Source organism: Stegostoma tigrinum, chromosome 6 (genome assembly GCF_030684315.1).
Source record: "Stegostoma tigrinum isolate sSteTig4 chromosome 6, sSteTig4.hap1, whole genome shotgun sequence".
NCBI classification, from domain to species: domain Eukaryota; kingdom Metazoa; phylum Chordata; class Chondrichthyes; order Orectolobiformes; family Stegostomatidae; genus Stegostoma; species Stegostoma tigrinum.
In genome coordinates, this window is record NC_081359.1 from 96,802,695 (window position 1) to 96,827,616 (window position 24,922).

The 24,922-nt window shown below is 41.3% G+C and overlaps 1 protein-coding gene across 1 annotated transcript in view; it reads right to left on the reverse strand.

Annotated features, from left to right (window-relative positions):
• Positions 1–24,922, reverse strand: part of oca2 (oculocutaneous albinism II) — a 468,272-nt gene that overhangs the window by 57,182 nt on the left and 386,168 nt on the right. The window contains exon 23 of the mRNA XM_048532874.2: positions 19,493–19,586. Coding sequence (XP_048388831.2) covers positions 19,493–19,586 — 94 coding nt within the window. The remainder of the gene's footprint in view (positions 1–19,492; positions 19,587–24,922) is intronic.

The window sequence follows — 24,922 nt, forward strand, 5'->3', positions numbered from 1 at the left end:
GTTCAATCTGAGGGATCTGGATGAGTGCTAAAGACTCTCCATTTACAAATAAAGCGTGACTCGGTAACAGGATACAAGCCTCTGTGTAGTTACTTCAAGACAACTCCACAGAAGTCTGTGATTCTTTGGAATTCTCTGTTTCAACACCTAAAAGGTTTCAGTCGCTGGGTCCACCCAAGGCAACAATCAGAAAATTTTGAGGCACTGAAGTATCCAAGAGGATAACACACGCAAGAAGTTGACATATAAGGTCAACCTCAATCTTAGTGAATGGGTGTAACAGCTTAATGAGCTATATTGTCAATTCCTGCTTCCATTTCTCATTGCTCGATGTTCTTCAGTGAGCAGGAAAAGTTGCAGTTAAAATACAATGTAGGGAATCACAATATTGTCAACCTGGCATTTGCAAGTGAAAAAGTCTGAATAATTTCTTCATGGCAGAAGAATAAGGAACTGTGGAGGAGCAAAGAGACTAAGCGACTAACACACAAATTATTAAAGGTTGTCAGACAGCTAATGAAAGGTATCAAAAAGGCTAGTGAAACACTTGTCCTTCACTCAAAGAAAGTTGGGACACAAAAGGAGAAGAAGCGATGTCTGAGTTATACACAGTCCGAGAGAGACCCGATGTGGCCTAGTCTATTTATTTTCAGGAATCTCACTTCAGAATATATCACCGTACATGCAGCACAGATGCACCAGAATAATGCTGGGGCTTAAAGGGTTTAATTAGAAGGATAGGTGGCATAAACAGAGTTTATATTCCCTTAAACTAAGAAGGTGGAGGAGTGATCTAGTTGTGCTAAGTAAAATAATACAGTGGGTTCAAGATCCAGAGAGAACCAACTAACTCCTGTGCAGGAACCCAAATAGAAAGAACACCATCTCAAAACCGAGCAGTGAAATCAGAAAGCACAATTATATAAAGGACTGTGGAAATCTGAATCTTGAAAAGCAGATTAAATTCACAATTTTCCTAACTGTCATTGAAAGATCTTTGTCTGGTACGAGCATCAAGGGACACAGAGCAAAGTGGGAAAGTGTAATTGAGGAAAAGACCAGCCAGAATCCAAGAGATTGTCAGGACAGGCTCAAGGGGATGAATACTCCTGTTCATACTTTTCAAGTGGACACAACATTTTGTTGTGCTTTACTTTTAATTAGATTGCCTATCTGACAGTGACTACATTGACAATGAAATGTCCAGGGATACCTTGCGGAGCTGAAGGTGATATATAAATGGAAGCATATTCTTAGTTCATCCACTGGGTATTGTTTTATTCCAGCCTTGCACTCTATGATTTATTACATGAGCTTTTGTTGATGATCTGATGAAATGGAATTATTCATTCATTCTTCCCCAATTTCTCTGGAGGTTAACAAAACGTTTTGAAATCTGTGACATTGCAGACAACTGAAAAGAGCTGAAAAGTCCACTGTAGGTCTATTTTAATTGGTACCCATAAAGCCAACTGCCTGTACAGCAGAAGTAGTTGGCAGCACCTCCCTTGATGGCGTCAACTAAGCCAAGTCTCATCTATCAGGAGAGTCTCAAATTTGATTTCTGGTCTGTGAAGAGTTCCTGAAACTCTGACAAGGAGTCAATTGCCACACTCAAATCAGTTGTTTTTATCATCACCATTCCTGTTCTACCTACAGGACAAACACACCAGAGGCGTGGATCTGGACAGTTAAGTTCTGCCAGGCACACATAGGACCTGACTTTGATCCAAACAAAAGAGAAAAATCAGAAGTCGAGGGAGGATGTGAAGGTAACTACCCTAAACACTGAAACAGCATTTGACTAAATGTGGCATCAAGGAGCTCTTGCAAAACTGCAGTCAATGAGAAACATTCTCCATTTATCAGAGTCACACCTGGTATGGAGGTAAATGATATTACTTCAAGGCCCAGTCATCTTCAGTTGCTTATCAATGAACTTTACCCCATCATCAGGGGAGTAGAGATATTTGCCAAAGATTACTCAATATTCAAACCATTGGTGACTCCTCTCAGATACTGACACGGCCCATACCAAAATGCAGTAAGCCCCAGACAATATCCAGGCTTGGGCTAATAAATGGCAAATAACATGCATGCTACATGAGTGCCAGACCTATAATTACTGAATACCCAACTATCAACATCCCTAGGGGTTACCAGTGGCCAAAAACTGAGCTGGACCCTTAGATCCTATGGCTGCAAAACCATGTCAGAGCCTGGGAATTCACATTCAAGAACAATTTGGAATAGGATACAAATGCTCCCAGTGATGGCCACATTTGGTGAATGATTAAAACAATCACCAAAACCCCTTTGTTTCTCAGTTCAGTGTTTCTGTTGATATGGAGGTCAATGAAATCCATCGATGCTGGAAAAACCATTTCCAACAACTCCCCCCAAGTGTGCATCCAGTGACAGCTGATATCCCCCAGGTTATACCTGATGCCTCTTCATCATGTGCAAAATAACTTTGAGTTATTGCGAAAAATAAATTTCTATAAACTCATGGAGATGTCAATTAAGTAAATTTAACAGCTCTCTGCACCTGTGCAAACAAGAGATAATGCTTTTATGAGAACCTGTGTTCTGAGCAAACACCCATAATGAAAGAGTTTTACATATAAATCCTTCAGGTTTCCTTGGCTCTGTTCATAGAGTACACTGGGTGACTCAGCAAGGAAAGGTCATACATCAGTGTGGAAGGTATGAGGAACCATTAGGGTAGGTGAGGGGTAATGTGTTGACACTGAATGGGCTTGGATACTTTAATGTAGCATGGGGTTGGGTGCATGGGGCACAAGACCAAGTCGGTGCTGTGTTGGACTGAGGTGCATGGGGGCAAAGGGCAAGGACTTTGAAACACACCTATTGTAAGATTCTCAAATCTAGTCTGTGATTCACAATCCTCTGAGGAGCCGTGAACCACGAGTCATCTAAAAGCAGGTTCAATCCCAATGAATGTGTGAGTGATAATGGGAACTGCAGATGCTGGAGAATCCAAGATAATAAAATGTGAGGCTGGCTGAACACAGCAGGCCCAGCAGCATCTCAGGAGCATAAAAGCTGACGTTTCGGGCCTAGACCCTTCATCAGAGAGGGGGATGGGGTGAGGGTTCTGGAATAAATAGGGAGAGAGGGGGAGGCGGACCGAAGATGGAGAGAAAAGAAGATAGGTGGAGAGGAGAGTATAGGTGGGGAGGTAGGGAGGGGATAGGTCAATCCAGGGAAGACGGACAGGTCAAGGAGGTGGGATGAGGTTGGTAGGTAGGAGATGGAGGTGTGGCTTGGGGTGGGAGGAAGGGATGGGTGAGAGGAAGAACAGGTTAGGGAGGCAGAGGCAGGTTGGACTGGTTTTGGGATGCAGTGGGTGGAGGGGAAGAGCTGGGCTGTTTGTGTGGTGCAGTGGGGGGAGGGGACGAACTGGGCTGGTTTTGGGATGCGGTGGGGGAAGGGGAGATTTTGAAGCTGGTGAAGTCCACATTGATAACATTGGGCTGCAGGCTTCCCAAATCCCAATGAAAATTGGGAGGTGCCTACTTTCCTGAAGGAAATTGGCCAGGTCAACGGGTGGAGGCTCATGAGCCACAAAAATTGGGGACTGCAGGCAGGAATCCCAGAACCAGACCTTAATTGGCACTTTTAAAAGGTCCTTCTGACTCTGAAAATACAGCTGCAAATTTTATCCCCTATTGTTCTAATAAATAACAATGCTTGCTTCTCACTGGTTACTAGTCTTTTTCGGCCATGTCACACATTTCCCTTCAATTCCACGTATCTTAATGTTGACCAGTACTTTCTTTGCACCTAAAAGCATGTACATTTATTTTCAATATAAGTTTGTAGCTCTGGCTGGAGGTGTTATAACACCAGTAGCTTTGCTCCAATTCTGTCAAAATCAGCACAACATGACACTATGGTCTGTTGGAGGATCATAATCACAGCGTATTTTTAAATTTTCCCTTGAAAGCACTTTTTCATGAAGTTGACAAAGCAATGGGATATTTTTGAGATAAATCTTGTCCAAAGTATAAAAAAGGAACACCAAAAATGGTTGAAGAAAATAATATGATGTCCAAGGATGTCAATGGAGAAAATATTTCTCAAACATAAGCGAGTCTTAAGTTTAAAGGCTCAAGTCTGAATAGGACTGAATTCACAAAGAAGTGGGTGAGGGGCCAAAGGGAATCTACGTTCTACAATAAACAGCAGAAGAAAGGAAAAATCACAGAGTCAGATGAAAAACTCTTTCAGAAACAGACATCCATAGAGATGTTCCTTGTTAATTTGTTCTAGCTGGCTTTGGACTTTGGATAATAAAACACGGTTCAATGAGCATGACTAAATTCTGCAGATAATGCTGAAGAAAGCATGAAAAAAAAGTTTCCCTGCAGGAAATGCTGATAAACACTTGTTTGGATTTCTTAGAAATGACTGGAAATATTGTTCTATTTTTTGAAATTGTAATTTGGTCTGACCTCAAATTTTAATGCTTCTGCAGGTTTGAAGAAAGTGTCTCTAGGCTTATGTGGACCTTTGTTTCAGTACATACTGAAGTTTTACCTTCTCCAGTAATCAATAGAACTTCCTTCTCATAACCCCTCCATGGAAAACAATTGCACTGAAAAGGAGAAGTGTAATTTTAAGAAACTCACGCAGAAATCTGGCTTTATATTGGACCTTCACTTTTACAGCATTAAATTGTGAATTCAAATGAGCACGAGTTTAAGTGACATATTAGGATGCAGCTTGGAGTTGGCCCAGGCACAGCAGAACACCCCATCAGTTGGAAAATTGGGATTGGCAGTGGTACCTCGGGACTTTGCACCTTCCTTATGCTTTCTTTGTGAGAGCATGCCGTGTGTAAATTTGTTACATTAGAACAGAAGAAACAAGAATAGTCCATCTGGCCCCTCCAGCCTGCTCCACCATTCAATAAGATCGAGGCTGATCTTTTTGTGGACTCAGCTCCACTTACCCGCCCTCTCACCATAATCCTTAATTCCTTTGCTGTTCAGAAATCTTTTTTTCTTTGCCTTAAAAACATTCAAAGAGGCAGCCTCATCTGCTTCACTGAATAGGGAATTCCATAGATTCACAATGCTTTGGGTGAAAAAGTTTGTCCTCAACTCAGTCCGAATATGCTCCCCCTTATTTTGAGGCTATACCCCCTACTTCTAGTCTCATCCGGCAGTGGAAACAACCTTCCTGCTTCTATCTGATCTATTCCCTTCATACTTTCAAAGGTTTCTACAAGGACCCCCTCATTCTTCTAAATTCCAATGAATATAGTCCCAGTTTATTCAATTTCCTCCCCATAAGCCAACCCTCTCACGTTCGAAGTCAACCTTCTTGCATTGTAACAGTGCTTATATTTCCCAGTAAAATAAAGCAAAATGTGTTCGAGAAACTCAACAGGTTTGGCAGCATCTGTGAAGAGAGAAACAGAGTTGGCATTTTGATTACAACATGTCTGCTCTTCAGAACTGACAGGAGCTGGGAAATTATTATACTTAACGTTATTGACCAAAAGAGGGGGAGTGTGCAGTACAGCTGCTGAGGATGCCAGAAAAAGACAAGGAGAATACAAACGAGCTAAAGGTGTGATAGAACTGTAAGATAGAACTGCAAATGATAGAGGTGGAAAGGGCAAATTGGGTCTGCTACACTGAGAGAAACGTCAACAAGACACAAGATATGGCCAGGGAAGGGAGGGAGGCATAATCTAAATGGAGGATAGAGGTCATGCTCTAATGCTGTTGAACTCAACGTTGACTCAGAGATTGCAAGGTGCCAAGGCAGAAACTTTGAGCAGTAGCAGGCCCAGGATAGGACACTAGAATAGAAACTCAATGAATGCAAAGCATTTTAGCCTGATACTGTGAGAGAGGCTATACAAATATAATTTCCATTCTTGTTTCACAACAGGGCTGCAAAATGTTAAGATCCATATTGTCGTATTTTAATACTTTAATGAGGAATACCATAGTCAGAGGATGTGTTTGAAACAGGGAGTTACAACCGGATTTGAGAAGAAAATTTACCCAAGTGAAAAGCAGAAGAATTTCAATGGATAAATATCCAAGCTTGTGAAAGTTTAGCTCACACCCATACAGGATGAACATAGTAGGCATAAAAAGTAATAGCTGTTTGGGTCACCACCAACACAACACAGAAATATAAAAACTAGGAGCAGGAGTTGTTCTGAGGAAGGGTCACTGGACCTGAAACATTAACTCTGATTTTTTCTTCACAGATGTTGCCAGACCTGCTGAGTTTTTCCAGCAACTTCTGTTTTTGTTCATGGATATCTAGGCTTGAGTTACGAGATCTGTTCAAAATCTATTTTATTTTATCTTCAGTGTGAAGATCGGACTTTGGCTTCACAATACTGTGTGACGGCCGCACCCGCTGATACTGTCGAGAACAGGTGCGTCTGCAGCTGGTACATTGGTGAGATCAAGCCTAGGTAGTCACGCAGGGTTATATGAGGCCTCAGGGTCTTTGTTTTCTTTATTCATTCACAGGATGAGGGTGTCGCTGCCTAGGCCAGCATTTATTGCCCATCCCTAATTGCCCAGAGGGCAATTAAGAGTCAACCATGTTGCTGTGGGCCTGGAGTCACATTTGGCCAAACCAGGTAAGGATGGCAGTTTCCTTCCCTAAAGGACATTGGTGAACCAGGTGGGTTTTTCCGACAAGAATGTGGTCACCCTTGACATTTTGCAGGTCGCTCTATGCCAAGGTAGCCGTACCCTGTTCAGGTTTACAAACCCTGGTCAGCAGCAGAACCAAGATGTTTTGGCCAGTGATGACAGATGAGCGAGAGCTTTGTTTCAGCTTCTCGCAGGTACAGGATCCTGCTGCAAGAGGACACATCCTTCCTTAAAGCAAAGGGAAACAACCTCATGCATTCTTTACCCTCTTCACATTACTCATTTAAATTGTAAGCAGGAAGCACTTACAAGAAATTAGAAGGGAAGACACAAGAATGGGAGATCTGCAGAACTGAGCAGAGATCGAATTCCCACTTCTGTGGAGCACCAGTCAGCAGAGCAAATAGTGTTAGAGAATCCAATTAGCAGAGAATGGGTCAGAGAAATGTATAAATAAGCAGATCATTATCAAATTCTTTGTCTATCCAACTGCTCTTCCTTCTCTTCCGGCTCTATCCTTTCTCTTATTGTTTACTCTCTACCCTCCCTATTTTCCACATATAAACCAACATTTTCCCAACTACCATCAGTTCTGAGGATTGGTCACCAGACCCAAAACATTAACTCTGATTGTTTTCTTCACAGATGCTGCCAAACCTGCCGAGCTTTTCCAGCAACTTCTGTTTTTGAAGCCAAGAGACCAACCCTTGTTCAATGAAGAGTGGAGGAGGGCATGCCCAGAGCTGTACCAAGAATATCTAACCATGAGGAGTCAAGCAACAATTGAATGCACTGGATACTGCAAAAAAGCCACATAAAGACCTTGACAACATTCTGGCATTAGATTTATGGTCAGAGCCAGCTGACATCTATCCAGCAATGTGCAAATTTTACACTATATGTCCTATCCACATAAAGTAGGATAAATCCAATGCAGACCAGATACAACCCTATCAGTTAACCCTCAATCATCATAGTAATGAAAAGGGTTCATCAACAGTGCTATCATACTGCATTTGCTTAGCAATAACCTGCTCACTGACCCTCAGTTTGGGTTACATCAGAGCCACTCAGCTCTTTATTTCATTACAACCTGAGTCCAAACATGAACAACAGAGTAGAAGTCACGCTGTGAGGCATGGAGACACTGGATACTGCAAAGGGTACAGTGTGTGACAATATTCCAGCAAAAGTACCATAGACTTGCACTCCAGAATATGCCACTCCCCTAGCCAAGCTGTTCCAGTACAGTCACAACACCAGTATCTCCCTAACAATATGAAAAATTGACCAGGTATGCCCTGTATCTAAAAAGCAGGACAAATCTAACCCAGACAATTGCCACCATATCAGTCTGCTCTCAATCATCAATAAAGTGATGGAAGGTGTCAGCAACAGTGCTATCAAGCAGCACCTGCTCAGAAATAACCTGCTCAGTTTGGGTTCCGCAAGCTTTCCCAACCAAGGAACAGAAGTGCAAAATGTTAAAAGAACCTGCCTCTTTAAAAGTCCTTTCATACATACATCCTATTTTGAGAGTCCAATGTAATGCATGCTAACGGTAAATTGGTAAATATTCCAATTTAATTCGCATTTAAATTAATACAAAAGAACACACTGGGGGAGCCCAACCAACTGTCTAGAATATTGTGGGCAGCCTTATTCATGTGGTTATCTGATGAAAGGGATTCCCATTTGATTTTCAGGCCCTCGTAAATTATTCCACACTGACATTTTATTCAGTCTCTTAAAAGCCACCTGAAAATTTATCGCTTGATAAATTCTGCACTTTTTTCAGTTACAATCTTCTTTCCTGAGTTGGTACGATTCGTTCAAGCTGAATATATTTAACTTTCTCATTAAAGATAGAGGAGATCCTGCCATGTGGATACAAAGTTAATTAAAAGGATATAATTAAAATTATGAGGCAAGTTTTTAAATTTGTGATTATGGTCTAATGGAATCTCTTGCTTTGTATTTATTAAGATTAGTGAAACATCACATCAACAATGGTCACAGATCAACAATGGAATTATTGTGAAGCATGGCTACAAAATTAAAAATCAATATATGAGTGTTAATAGCAGAGGATCATACCAAACGGTAGCTCTTACAAATTAGGATCTAGATGGTGCAAAGCAAATAGTGCAATTACCAGGAGCTGTAGTAAAACAGCTAAGTTACTGGACCAGTAATCTAGAAGAATTCAGATCCTAGCATCTGGGTAATTAAAAATTTAGCTAATTGTACAAAACTTGAAGATATGCATAGTTGTAATTATGTAAATATCAAAAAACTCCGCCAGTTTGCTAGTGTCCTGTTGGAGATAATATCTGCTAGTCTTACCCATATATGAATTCAGAGCCAAGCAATACATGTCAGTCAGTCAGTTATCAACTTTGTTCACCATCATCTTCTCAAGCGCAACTGTGGATAAGTTGCCAACCATACCTAGATCTTACTGTGATGGAATTCAAAGATTGCATTTTCTTCTTGAGAGAGACCACATTCAAAATGGGAAAGCAGGAAAAGTAAACTGAGAAGGGACACCAAAGCTTCTGGGGGATTGAAATTAAGCACTCATGGAGCCACCCAAATTCAGTAGGTAATGATTCCAATTGTGTAGTAGGCACACAGAACACCATTTGCTCCCCTCAGTCACGCCCAGTGTCTGTTAAAGAAATAAAGACCACTGTTTTCCAATTCTTCTCAGTTCTGAATAAAGTCATACCAGACTGAAACATTAACTCAGTTTCTGTCTCCACAGATAGTTCAAGGCCCGCTGAGATTCTCCAACATTTTTCATCATTGTATCAGGGTTCCAGCATCTGCAGAATTTGCTTTTATTTGAACAGAGCGAAGAATGCATTGTTGTGGCTACACAGAGAACACACAGAGACTGTGATCACCAGTAAATTCAAAATTTCAGAGGTCTATTCAGAAGTCTAATAGCTATGTAGAAGAAGCTGTTCTTGAATCTATTTGTGTGTGCATGCAAACTTTTATATCTTCTGCCTGATGCAAGAGGGTGGAAGAGAGTAAACCAGAGTGTGAGTGGCCTTTCATTATGTTGGTTGCTTTCCCAAGGCAGTGGGAAATATAGATGGAGTCAATGGATGGAAGGCTGGTTTGCATGACAGACTGGACTGTGTTTATAACTATCTGTCGTTTCTTGGTGGATTTACACCATCCAAGTGATCTCAAGCTGACTTGAGGAGATTCTACAGACATACGCCATTTCTGGCTCCCATGGAACTCAGTTTGATTGTGTGTTGCTGTCATATGGGGAAATCAGACAAAATTTAGAAGAAAGGCTTAAAATCTTTGATTTGAGAGTATAGAAGGACAACCAAGACAGTGATTTAAATTAATTTTTTTGTGCAGTACCAACTTTGCTATTTAAGCGATATAATTTTACAGGTTCAATTCAGTAAAACTCTGCAATATCAGATTTTTTTAAAAAATAATGTTATGCATGTCTGACTCAAATTGAATTCTATGGTTAAGAAGAACCCACGACAAAAGGCTGTGGATTTTCAGTCATGAGAACACTCAGGACTTAAATGTATAAATTATTGGGAATCACAAAATTTGTAATAGGGTAAATAGTGGAGTCAATGTAGAAGTTCACCCATGGTCTCAATGAATAGCAGATTACCTAAGGAATCATATGGCGTACTCCTTACTCTTATTTCATATGCAAGCAGGCTAAAACACAAAAACCTACCTTTCTCCTAGTTCACCACACTCCAATGTTTCTTCCCTCAAAACAGATTCATTTAAATTCAGCTTCTTGAATGACAGCAGTCTTACTGTTCAAAGGTACTACATCCAACCCAGACCCTGTTGTTTCTTTAAATTGTCATGCATGCACCTTACACAGGCGCCACTGAATAGCAATCGCGGACTCTCACATCTTTAGCCAAAGAATGATAACGCCGAGGTTGTGCCTTGATAAAAAGGCTAACAGTTGTGCTGACTTAAGGCAGAACCTGGTATGTCAATTTGACAGATTAATTCACAAATTTCTGATTTTGCACACAAAATTCAACATATTTGAGTGCTTTCTTTGTCAGAGATTTACCTCCTGTTTCAATCATGATTATTTCAGAATTTGAATGAGTTGACTTGTATAGTTCAAAATGAAGGAGCTGCAACATTAACAACTGATCCACTTCTTCTTCTGCTACACTTTCCAATATAGCATATTCTATATGGTTTTCAGTTCTACTTTTTTTTATTAAAGTATGTCAGCCTGACTCCATGACTGCACACCCGACACTCAGTGCATCACAAACCCAAGTCACAATCCAGGCTCTCAGCACATAAATTAATCTGCAGTTCAATGACATACTCAGGAGGTGCTACTTTATCGAAGCTGCCTGCTATTAAAAAAATGTTTAACAGAAGATCTGTCTGTCCATTCAAGGAGTTCAAGTACTCATTGAGGAAGGGCAGCAAAGTTGACCAGACCAAATATATCAGTGATAATGGGAACTACAGATGCCGTAGAATCCAAGATAACAAAGTGTGGAGCTGGATGAACACAGCAGGCCAAGCAGCATCTCAGGAGCACAAAAGCTGATGTTTCGGGCCTAGACCCTTCATCAGAGAGCTCTCTGATGAAGGGTCTAGGCCCGAAACATCAGCTTTTGTGCTCCTGAGATGCTGCTTGGCCTGCTGTGTTCATCCAGCTCCACACTTTGTTATCTCAGACCAAATATATTTTCAGCAAAAGCTGATTAACTGGCCATATGCATCATTTGCTAATTTTATGAACTTGTTGTAAGCATGTTTGCTTATGTATCTTCACTTCAAAATTAACTAAAAGGTTGTGAAGTGTTGGTAGGGCCCTGGGTAGTGCTGTCAAACAGAGAGACATAGGGGTTCAGGTACACAGTTCCTTGAAATTTGCGTCATAGGTGGACAGGTTGGTGAAGAAAGCGTTTGGGGTGCTTGCTTTCCTTGCTCAGAACATTGTGTATAGGAGTTGAAATGCAATGTTGAGGTTGTACAGAATGTTGCTGAAGCTACTGTTAAGAGTACTGTGTACAGTTCTGGTAGCCCTGCTGTAGGAAGGATATTCTTAAATTAGAAAGGGTACAGAAGATATTTACAGGGTTTTTTCGTGACTGGAGGATTTGAGAATTAAGGTGAGGCTGGATAGGCTGAGACTTTTTCCCCAAGCAGAAGAAGTTGAGGGGTGACCTTATCAAGGTTCATAGAATCATGAGGGCCATAGATGAGGGGAATAACAAATATGTTTACCCTAGCGTTGGGGAGTTCAAAACTAATGGGCATGATATCAAGGTGAGAAGAGAAAGATTTTAAAGGGCCTGATGGGTAGCTTTTTCACACAGAGGGTGGTTCGTATGTGGAATGAACTGCCGGGGAAAGTGGTAGATGCAGGTGTAGTTACAACATTTAAAAGACATTTAGACAGGTGCATGAATAGGAAAGGATTAGAGGGATATTGACCAACCTAATCTGACCAGTTTAGTTCGGGAAACCTGTTCAACATGGACAAATTGGATCGCAGGGCTTGTTTCTTTGCTGTTTGACTCTATGACTCCATACTTCTGAATGGCCTGAAGTTGAATGGTGCCCGATAGGAAAAAGCTCTTACTTTCATTGTCTCCTGTAGGTTTGCAGGCACATGTACTGCCACTGCAAAGGCAGACGTTCAGAGGTAATTAGCAGTACTACCCTGTGTCAGAGAACTAATTAATATCACACTGGTCTTGGTAAATGCTTCCACAACAGATCTGAAATGCTTGGAGTTGAGTACATAGCACACATTGGGAATTAATCAGCAATGGCCTCAGTAAAACATTAAATGACCTATTGATAAATAGAACCACTCCTGCTTGATAGTTTCACAGTTCACTGAGAAATATTAATGCCTGCTGTGTTCACCCAGCTCTACACCTTGTTATCTCTTTCAGAAAGTGTTTGATTTTGGCTTGTTATACCCTGTTACCAAAACTTTTTTATAAATCCAATGTACCAATAGAGATAATAAAAGACATACAAAAAAAGTAATGATACATTTTATGTTCATGGCATTGAACCACAAATATAGAATCTGGGTTCCCATTTCACTCTGATGATCCAGTGACTGCCTTCTGTGTGTGTACTCAATAGACAAATTCTCCTGACTGTCCTCTGCCCCAACACTGAACAAAGGAAAACTATATGGCCAAAATCTCTTTGTGAAAAGGCCCCTCTCCCAATACCTGCACACAGCCACCAAATGATCTTAGTACCAATCCGTTATAATGTCAGATTCAGGAACATTTCCTGTTGTCTTGCAGCAGCAAACAGGCTATTCTCAAAATCCGGTCGCTCACTGTGGCATCTCTTAAGGGGTTCTCTTTGCCTTGGGTTAGGACCCTACTAATAGACCAGAATTAAGGACACCCTTAAGGGGAAGTGTAAGGTGCTGCATCCCAGATGCAATTTGATGGGTCAAATTACTCGACGTTAAGCAAAACACATTTTCTTTTGGAACACAGTTAAAATATACAGACAAAATAAAAATAAAAGTATTGGCTTAACTGTAACCCTACCAAAATGGCAAACAAAATAATAGATATGCTAACTGGTACTATTTAACTTTTCCAATATAGTAATCCTAGAAACTCACCTTTGGCAAGACAAATTCAGTAAAATAGATTGCCTCACTTGCAATTCTAGCAGCAAGAAGAGAACCCCAGCTTTTAGTTGTAACAGAGGAGGAATAAAAGCTTCCACAGCCAGCTTCAAGATCCCAGCAACTGCAAGAAGCTAAAACTAAGAGTCTTGGTTCTGTGGGAGCTAGAATCTACCCATTCAGGCTGCTTCTATTGTTCTAACTTTAAAAAAAAAACAAAGACGCACAAGCTGTTTATTCCACAGCCTTTAAGCAGGCCACTTCACAACTCTGTCTTAACTATTTTTTATTTTAAAAAAAACAAGACAAAATACCCTTCTTAAAGCCATAGTATCATCACAGCAGTTTCTTGATACATATTGCATTTGGGTGTTGGTTGAGAGGAGAGGGGAGTATAAGGCTAGGTCTAATGCCTCTAACTCAATACAGGTCATTATGATGCTGCAGGGCCATCTCAGCTCCAGGCATGTGGGAAAACTTTAGAAGTTAAAACTTTAATCTTGTCTAATGTTACTTAATATACTGAATCGCATTTCCATCTTTGGAGAGAAGGGACTAATTTTGTATTTGCCTGGAGAATGAAAATATGGGAAAGTGTTGTTATCAAGAAATCCCAAGGTCTGATTTGCAGTGATTTTAAACATTAGCACAAATTCCTTGTTGCACCTGCATCAATGAATGAAAAATGACTCTGCTCATTTTCAAGTAAATTCACAAATTCTCTCTTGCAGCGGGAGACCGTGAATCAAGAGAGCAAGGATCAAAAATAGGTTCCTGCTGGGAGTGTAAGTTTGGTGAACCTACTCGAATGGCACCAGTTTCAGTTAGCTTTTTGTTAGAATGCATGTATGACATGAATGTACATACTGACAAAGGCAAGTCTTTACACATGATGCTAATCAACAACTTCAAGCTTCATCTACCACAACTAACAGTACCAAAGCAGGAATCAAAGCCAATGCAGGAGATTGTCAGGCTAATAAGGTTAACATAGCTTTATTTATTATAAACAATTCGACAGCAGCTGACCGGTCTGTACACCAAACAAGTCTCATCCCACTCCTTTCCATCTAACCCCATTAGCAGACACTGCTGTTTCATGCTCCCTAATTTTTTGATTAGATTCCCTACAGTGTGGAAACAGGCCCTTCAGCCCAACAAGTCCACACTGCCCCTTGAAGCACCCCACCCAGACCCATCCCCCTATAACCCACACACCCCTGAACACTACGGGCAATTTAGCATGGCTGATCCACCTAGCCTGCACACCTTTGGACTGTGGGAGGAAACCCACGCAGACCCAGGGAGAATGTGCAAACTCTGCACAGACAGTCACCCAAGGCTGGAATTGAACCCAGGTCCCTGGCGCTGTGAGGCTGCAGTGCTAACCACTGAGCCACCATGCTGTCCATATATAACTTCCCCTTCAAGTATTTATGCTATTTACCTGAAGTATTCCTTGTGATGGGGCATTTCTTGACATAGCTATACTTTGAAAGAAAGTTTCTCTTGAATTCCCCACTTGACTCGTTAGTGGCCACCTTATACTTTTGGCACCTTGCTTTGCCCCATAAGAAGAAACACCTTGCACCATCTTTGTGAATTTCCTTTGCACTTTTGCCAATGCCGCTATATCCTTTTCTAATATGATGGCCAGAACTGTTCACAACTCTCCAGTGTTGTCCAACTAAGGTTCAATTCAGGCTTAACACAACATCCCCACTTTTAAATTAGAGTCGTAGAGACATACAGCATGGAAACAGACCAGTCAGCCCAACTCATTCATACTGAACAGATATCTTAAATTAATCTAGTCCCATATGCCAGCATTGGGCCCATATCACTCTAAACCCTTCCTATTCACATACCCATCTAGGTGCCCTTTAAATGTTGTAATTGTACCAGCCTCCACCACTTACTCCAGCACCTCATTCCATTCATGCAATACCTCTGCATGAAAAAGTTATCCCTTAGGTCACTTTTAAAACTGTCCCCTTTCATCTTAAACCTATGCCCTCTATTTTGGACTCCCCCACCCTGGGGAAAAGCCCTTGTCTATTCACCCTATCCATGCCCTTCATGATTTTTATAAACATCTATAAGTTCACCCCTCAGTCTCCAACACTCCAGGGAAAATAACCCCAGCCTATTCTGCCTCTCCCTGTAGCTCAAGTCCTCCAACCCTGGCAACATCCTTGTAAATCTTTTCTGAACCTTTTCAAGTTTCACAATATCGTTCCTATAGCAGGGGGACCAGAATTGCACACAATATTCCAAAAGTGGTCCAACCGATGTCCTGTACAGCTGCAATATAATCTCCCAACTCCCATACTCAATGCACTGACCAATAAAAGCAAGCGTACCAAACAACTTCTTCACTATCCTATCCACCTGTGACTCAACTTTCAAGAAACTATGAATTTGCACTCAAAGGCCCCTTTGTTCAGCAACACTCCCCAGAAACTTACCATTAATCGTATAAGTCCTGCCATGATTCGTCTTTCCAAATGCAGCACCTCACATTTATCTAAATTAAACTCCATCTGCCACTTGATCAGCCCACTGGCTCATCTGATCAAGATCCCATTGTATGCTGAGGTAATCTTCTTCAGGGTCCACTACATCTCCACTTTTGGTGTTATCTGCAAAAGGGTCAGTTAGCTCAAATGGCTGGCTGGTTTGCAATGCAGATACCAACAGCATGGGTTCAATTCCCATGCCAGCTGAGATCACTGTGAAAGTCCCAGTTTCTGTGGTGTAACTGGTTAGTGTGTTCAGCTGTTAGCCAAAACGATGGTGGGTCGAGGCCACCTGGTGACAAAGTGATCACTGTTTTTACTCCATCAGTTTTACAGCGACTCATTGGTTAGCACTGGTACCTCATAGCACCAGAGACCTGGGCTCAATTCCACCCTCCGGTGACTGTCTGTGTGGAGTTTGCATGTTCTCCCTGTGTTTGTGTGGGTTTCCTCCATATACTCCAATTTCCTCCCACAGTCTAAAGATGCTCAGGTTAGGTAAATTGGCCATGCTAACTTCCCTGTAGTGTTCTGGGATGTGTAGATTAGGTGGGCTATAGGGGGATGGGTCTGGGTGGGATGCTCTGAGGGTCAGTGTAGACTTGTTGGGCCTGAAGGGCCTGTTTCCACACTGTAGGGTTTCTATGATTCTATTCTATGAATTTACAGCCTATGTTCACATCCAATCATTTAAATAAATGATGATAAGCAGTGGACCCGGCACTGATCCTTGTGGCACATCTCTGGTCACCAGCCTCCAGTTTGAAAAACAACCCTCCATCACCAGCTCAGCCTACTACCTTTGAGACAGTTCTGTATCTAAATAACTAATTCTCATTGTATTCCAAGTGATCTAACCTTGTTAACTAGTCTCCCATGAGGAAGCTTGTTGAATGCCTTGCTGAAGTCCATATAGATCACATCCACTGCTCTGCCCGCATCAATCCTCTTTGATACGTCTTCAAAAAAATTAATCAAGTTAGTCAGACATGATTTCCCATGCACAAAGCCATGATGACTATCTTTAATCAATCCTTGCCTTTCCAAATATACGTAAATCCTGTTTCTCAGGATTCTCTCCAACAAATTGTCCACCACCAACGTCAGGCTCTCCAGTTTATAGTCCTCTGGCTTTTCTTTACCAACTCTCTTAAATTATGGCACCACATTAGCCACCCTCCAGTCTTCTGATACCTCACATGTGGCTATCGATGATACAAATATCTCACCTGATCAGGTCCTGGGGATTTATCCAGCTTTATACATTTTAAGCCACCCAACAACTCATTCTCTGCAATAAGGACATTTAAAAAGACGTCGCTATTTATTTCCCAATGTTCTATATCTTCCATATTTTCTTTTACTGATGCAAAATACTTGTTAATATCTCTACCCATTTCCTGTGCCTCCACACATAGATGGCCTTGCTGGTCATTAAGGGGCCTTATTGTCTACCTAGTTACCCTTTTGTCCTAAATATATTTATAAAATATCTTTGGATTCTCTTTAGCCCTATTTGCTATCTCATGTCCCCTTTTAGTCCTCCTGATTTCCCTCTTAAGTAAACTCCGACTGCCTTTATATTCTTCTAAGGATTCACTTGTTCTCTGTTGTCTATACTTGACATTTGCTTCCTTGTTTTTCTTGACCAAAACTTCAATTTGTCTAGACATCCAGAATTTCCCACACCTACCAGCCTTGCCCTTCACCCTAACAGGAACGTACTGTCTCTGGACACTTGTGATCCCATTTTTGAAGGGTTCCCATTTTCCAGCCATCCCTTTCCCTGCAAACATCCATCCTAATCAACTTATGAAAGTTCCTTTCTAATACTGTCAACATTGGCCTTCCTCCAATTTAGAATTTTCACTTTTAGGTCTGGTCTATCCTTTTCCATCACTATTTTAAAACTAACAGAATTATGGTCACTGGCCCCAAAGTGCTCCCCTACTGATACTTCAGTCACCTGCCCTGTCTTATTTCCCAAAAGTGGGTCATGTTCTACACCTTCTCTAGCAGGTACATCCAGGTACTGAATCAGAAAATTTTCCTATACACATTTAACAAATTCCTTTCCATCGAAGCCCTTTAACACTATGGCAGACCTAGCACACTGGCAGTCTCAGTCCATGTTTGGAAATTTAAAGTCTCCTACCATAACTACTCTATTATTCTTACAGATAACTGAGATGCCCTTACAAATTTGTTTCTGCATTTCACACTGACTATTGGGGCATCTACATTACAATCCAAGTAAGATGATCATCCCTTTCTTATTTCTTAGTTCCACCAAATAACTTCCTTGGACTTGTTCCCAGGAATATTTTCCCTGTGTTATCCCTAATCAAAGACGCCACTCCCCCTCCTCTCTTGCCCTCCTTTCTATCTTTCCGATAGCATCTATGCCCTGGAACATTAAGCTGTCTATCCCAGAGCCATATGTCAGTAATTGCTATGATATCCCAGTCACATGTTCCCAACCATGCCCTGAATTCAACTGCCTTACTTGTTAGGCCTCTTGCATTGAAATAAATGTGGTTTAATTTATCAGCCCTACCTTGCTCTTTGCTTTGTTCCTGCCTGCCCTGGCTGTTTGACTTGCCCTTTTCCCAACTGTACCAGTGTCAGGCTGATCTCTTTCCTCACGATCTCTCTGGGTCTCACCCTCCCCACCTTACTAGTTTAAATCCTCCCCAGCAGTTCTAGCCCATCTCCCTGCCAGTATATTAGTCCCCTTCCACTTCAGGTGCAATCCATCCTTCTTATATAGGCCACTTCTACCCCAAAAGAGATTCCAAACATCCAAATCTTTCTTCCTAAAACCAGTTCCTCAGCCACACATTCGTCTGCTCTATCATTCTATTCCTACCCTCATTAGCTTGTGGCACTGGGAGTAATCCAGATATTACTATCCTCGAGGACCTACTTTTTAAATCCCTGCCTAACTTCCTACATTCACTCCTTAGAATCTCATCATTTTGTCTTCATGTATTGCTGGTTCCATCAACCTCCAGTTGGTCTCTCTCCCCTTGGACAATATTCTGCACCTTCTCCGAGATATCTTGATCCTGGCACCAGGGAGGCAACACGCCATTCTGATTTCTCGTTGTCGGCCGCAGAAACATCTGTCTGTGTCTCTGACCAGAGAATCCCCTATCACAATTGATCGCTTAGAACCTGATGTGCCCATCGATACATTAGAGCAAGTCTCAGTAACAGAAATATACCAGAAATATATACCATGCGACATTCCCCTGAGAGTCCATCACCCTTACATTTGCCAAAACAGCATACTTGACTGAGATGGGGATATCCACAGGAGATTCCTACATGGCCTGCCTCCCTCTCCTACCTTTCCTGGAGGTAACCCATCTACCTGACAGTACCTGCAGTTTTTTTCCTACAACTGCAATCCATCTGGAATTGGAGCCTTAAACGTAGTTCGCATTTTATTTTAATAGACTTATTAACCGCCACTGCTGGCTATATTGCTTCAGAAATATTTATCTTTGGATCCTTTTGCTCCCCTATCACAGTTAGACTCATTTTTGGCGCCCTCAAAATGTCTCCCCTTGTACTTATCAAATTCATTTGCAACACGTGTTCATTCTGCAAATGCATTTAGAGTCTCCTTGCATTTGGACAGAGTTTTGAAGCCATTTTACCTGAAAAAGGCCATGAAGGAGAAACCATAGCCATGCTGTTCTGCTATTCCTGCACATACCACGTTAGTGGAAGCACCGATCAATGTTCCATTGCCTGGAAGGTGGAAGGGAAATTACACAAAGTTTAGAAAAAAATGATATCAGTATCAACGATCATGACAAAGCCAAACCCAAGAATAATATAGGAACCTAAATAGCTGGACAATATGAAGTAGACTTAAAAATAAATGCAATTTGAACTTTGCATAAGAAATGCAAGCCTCTCTGATGAAGGGTCTAGGCCCGAAACGTCAGCTTTTGTGCTCCTGAGATGCTGCTTGGCCTGCTGTGTTCATCCAGCTCCACACTTTGTTATCTTGGATTCTCCAGCATCTGCAGTTCCCATTATCTCAAGCCTTGTAAATGATGGTTTGGATGAATTTGGCCAAATGATATATCTTCAAACACAAAACTAAAAGGTGACAAGGAAATGAGTCCACTATAATGTCATAACCTCTCACAAACTGGCTCTGACTAGTAGCATTCTTCCTCACAACAGAGAATGTCGTGTGTTTCAGATTGAAGTTGAAACGAAGCTGAGCTGGCAGCAACTATTTATTTTTAATTCGTTGGCTGGTGACGGGAATTGGCCTTTCAAGGAGACAGATTATTGTTTAAACAGAATATAACCGATTTAACCTACATCAGCACAGGCATGTTAATTGTTATATATGTGTATGTGCAATGTTCCAGCCTCGTTGGGAGAAGAAGGAATGGCTGCAAAAATTTACGAAAGATAATACACATGCGCACGCACGCACTCATACGTACACATGCACGTGCACACACACATGCACATGCATACCGACATGTACCATGAAGGGTCATCTATCCTGCTCTGCTGACAATGTTACTATGGAAATCACCTTTAGTATTTAATAAGGGAAAACTAATGGAGGAGATGATGGCCTATTGGTATCATTGCTGAACTGTAAATCCAGAGACCCAGGTTCAAATCCTGCTATAGCAGATGGTGGAATTTGAATCTAATAAATATCTGGAATTAAGAATTGAATAAAAGCCACAAAACAATTTCTGATTGTCAGGAAAACAGCCAAGTGGTTCAGTAATTCCCTTTATGGGGGGAAACTGCCAATAGCCTACCCCCAACCAACAGCAATGTGGTTGGCACTTAAATGCCCTCTGAGCAATAAATGCTGGCTGAGCTAGCAATGCCCACATCCCACGAATCAACAAATTTAAGAAAAAAACAGACCTTTCAAACTTTAATTGATTGGGCAACGAGAACCTGAGTTTCATGATAGCTCTCCAGATAAGCAAATTAAATTCTACTTGGAACATACAACTACATTTGAATTACTGGCAGATTGAGCTAGAGATCACATCTAGCAAAAGTCCTTTGAGCTTTTAAGTACATGGTTGCCCTTGCCTGTGATAGAACTGTTCAGGTGCTGAGAAGCAAAGTGATGTCCGTCTGGACTCTGGCTCTCTCTCTCTCTCGCTCTTGTTCTCTCTCTTGTTCTCTCGCTCGCTCTCTCTCTCTCTCTCTCACGCTCTCACTCAAGCCAACTTCTGATATTGGACCCTGCCCCCCAATGTTGACTCTTTCTATGTACGACAGGCAGAGAATTTTCAGAAAGAAATCAACTCCATAGCTGTTTTTCCTAAAAGCAACTCTGGCATATATCTCTTCAAATCAGAAGTTTCAATACCATTGAATTCAGCCCAAGGCCATCCAATTGCACCAAATCATGGACTGTCTACTCTATCTACCTTTCTTTTAAATGGGCTATACTTTGCTCAATCTATTGTCTCCTTCTCTGTTATCTATATCTGTATTGTGAACTGCCTCTGTGTGGATGAATGTCACATCTTATTTTACTTTTTAATTTGGATCAGATTAAGTACAAACAAACTGACATCTTACTTTATTTTGTCTTAGAAAGACAAAGAAAATTTGTCAAATTTTCCTAGACCCTTCATCAGAGGGGTCTCTAGCCCGAAACGTCAGCTTTTGTGCTCCTGAGATGCTGCTTGGCCTGCTGTGCTCATCCAGCTGCACACTTTGTTATCTTGTATGACTTTTGTTGGGAAGCAAACTTCTGCTATCCTCAACAAAATTCACACCAACAAAAGCAGATGAATTACTCATTCAGTGTGTTTATTATCTGTGAGAACCTGAATTAGTTACTGAATTTCATTGCGTTGAAATAGGGCCTAACTTCCAAAAGGATTTACTTGTCTGCAAAGTGTTTTCAGATGTCCTGGGAACATAAAGTCTGATGCAAAGGTGTATGAACGTAAGAATGAGGAGCAGGTGTGGACAATTCAGCGTCTTGAGCCTGGTTCACCATTTGATACGATCATGGTTTTTCCTGCCCGTTTCCCATAACCTTTCAGCCCATTTCCAATTAAAAAGCTTTCTCCTCCTTAAATTTATGCAATCTCCCAGCATCAAACACGCTTTGGGGGTAGTAAATTCCACAGACTCATGACCCTTTGAGAAAAGGAATTTCTGCTCATTTCTGTCTTAAGTCTGCTATTCGTAATCTGAAAACTATAACCTTTCATTCTAGGTGGTTCAATAATGTCAACGCATGCCTGTAAGTTTGCTACATGCCAGATATATTGATAAATCTTGCCGGTTTGGAAATCTGATATAAAAACAAGAAATAGCGTCGATATGTCAATCTCCAGAACAAAAGTAATATGCTTCATCTGAAATGGCAAATTCTCTGGAGCTGTCTTCAGTGGGAGGTATGGGCCTCAAAATAGGGTCAGTGGTTTTCCCACTCCCGTAACTCGCGGTCAACATTTGAAAATGGTCTCATGTCAGAGTTCTGAAATAACAGGCTCCTGTGAATATGGAATCAGACCCTCACCAAAATCTAACCAGAAGTTGTTGTTGGTGGGTGGAAGGATAAAGTGTTGCCCATGATGCAAAATTCACCCATTTTTCTCCAGATAGCGCTATAGTGCTTTATGTGTCAAGCTGAGCAAGTGAACTGGGCCTCAGTTAGAAATTTAGAACAGAAAATAGGAGCAGGATGAGCCCATTCAATACGATCAAGGTTAATCATCAGTTGTTTTCTGGTTCTGTTTTTCTTTCCACCCTTTTTATCACTTTAGCTCTAAGAACTATATCTAACTCCTTCTCAAAAACATTCACTATTTCAGCCTCACTCACTTCCTGTGTCAGAAAATGTCACAGCTTCATCCCTCTCTGGGTAAAGAAATTTCACCTCATTTCAATCCTAAATGGCCTATCACATATCCTTAGACTATGACCCTTCGTTCAGCACTCCCTGGTTACCGGGAACACCTTTCCTATGCCTGCCCTGTCTAGTCTTGTTAGACTTTTCTAGGTTTCCAGGAAATCCTCATTCATTTTTCTGAATTCCCGTGGAGGTGGTCCTATGCAATCTAAATTTTCTTCATATGCCAGTCCTGCCTTCACAGGAAGCTGTCTGGTAAATCTTTTCTGTACCCCCTTCCTTAGTTAGAATATCCTTCCGCAGATAAGGAGACCCAAACTGCACACAATACTCCAGATGTGCTCTCACCAAGGCCCAGTACAATTGCAGCAAGACATTCCTACTCCTGGACTCAAATCCTCGCTCTATGAAGACCAACATACCATGGGTCTAGGCCCAAAATGTCAGCTTTTGTGCTCCAAAGATGCTGCTTGGCCTGCTGTGTTCATCCAGCTTCACACTTTGTTATCTTGGATTCTCCAGCATCTACAGTTCCCATTATCTCTGATACCATTTGCCTTCTTCGCTGCCTGCTGAACCCGTGTGCTTACATCCAGCGACCGCTGTAAAAGGACACCCAGCTCTGTTACACATTAATGAGCATTTATTTCACAAGACAGTACACCCACTGGTACAGCACTTCCTCAGAACTGCGGTGAAATAGCAGCCTTGATTGTGTAATAGATGCTGATAATTCAGTGAAGTGAATGGATTGCTAAATCAGCCCCAGCATAGTGTTGATAAAATGCCAATATATTTTGAGAGCTGTCATTTAACATGCTTACTATAGGTTGGTATCTAAATTCACAAACTTTGCTGGATGAATCTGTACTGGATTTACAGCAAATTCCTCCCCGTGCTATCTTTTTAGTGCAGTTAATCTAATTATGTTAAGTAATGCCTCTATTAAAATAGAGAGGAAGAGGAAGTTGACACAAGTAGCTATTTTTTATTCATACAATAATGCCTTTTACTACGATTTCCACAGAGATATCTAATAGTGCCATTTCAATTCTAAACTGGGCACTCAATCACACATTCAACACATTTCTATTTCATCTTCAGCCTCAAGTTTGTGTGTTTCTCAGTGATGCTTATAAAATGAATAGTACACTGTCAGTTGCAATTTCCTGTCATGGTGTCCAATTAACAACAGATTTTTCATTGCTCGGCGAATTCAAACTGGGCACTCATTTTCCAAACGCTGATTAACTTTTGTTATCAAGAGGGACACATTCCTGTTCATGCACCACAGCCCGCATTTCCTGGAAGACTGTGTACCTGCTTCATCAAGTAAACTCAATCAACATGTGTCTGCTTAAATAGGTACCAGTCTGATGCACTTTATCCTGTGCTACTGGGGATAGAAAAGCAATCAGCAGTGATAACATCAGGTCTCCAATCAATAGGCGCTGACAGTGTTAAGGTGATTAGGCTATGGTGTTGTCACCAGTTTCTTCTTTTCTCCATTTAAAGTGCCAATTTTCAGCCAACATACACATCTCATCCGTGTTTTAGGGCAGAAAATATCTATTTAAAAATCTCTGATAGTGCTCCAAGAAAATAGACAGAAAATCCCGGTTCCAAAAACCATCAAAACTTTAGAAAATAATTTTTGAATGGATCAATATTACACTGGTGTGCAACAACAGGTTTTTCAAAATGTAATGCATCTTTGTCAACAATGTTCTTCCTTTCGGTCTTGAAGGCATTTATTTCCTTCAAACCCACCACTATCTAGAAGGCCAAGGGCAGCAGATACAGATAAGGGAAGCTGATGGCTTCGTAGTATTATCATTGGGCTCTTAATCTGGGGAAATCCGGGTAATATTGTAGGTTCAAATCCTACCAGGGCAAGGGATTGAATTGGATTAAAAGTCTGGGATTTTGAGTCTAATGATGACCATGAAACTTTGCTGTTTGTTGGAGGAAAAGCCCATTCGGTTCGCTAATAACCTGGAGGATAGGAAATCTGCCATCTTTACCTGGTCTGCTCGACATGTGACTCCAGACCCATAACAATATTGTTGGCTCCCAACTGCCCTCTGGGCATGTAGGGATGGGCCTAAATACTGGCCTAGCCAGCGACATCCATGAATTTTAAAAAAACCCGACCACCAGGCATCTCTGAACCATTTACCATACTGATTTGGAAATATATTGCTATTCCTTCAGT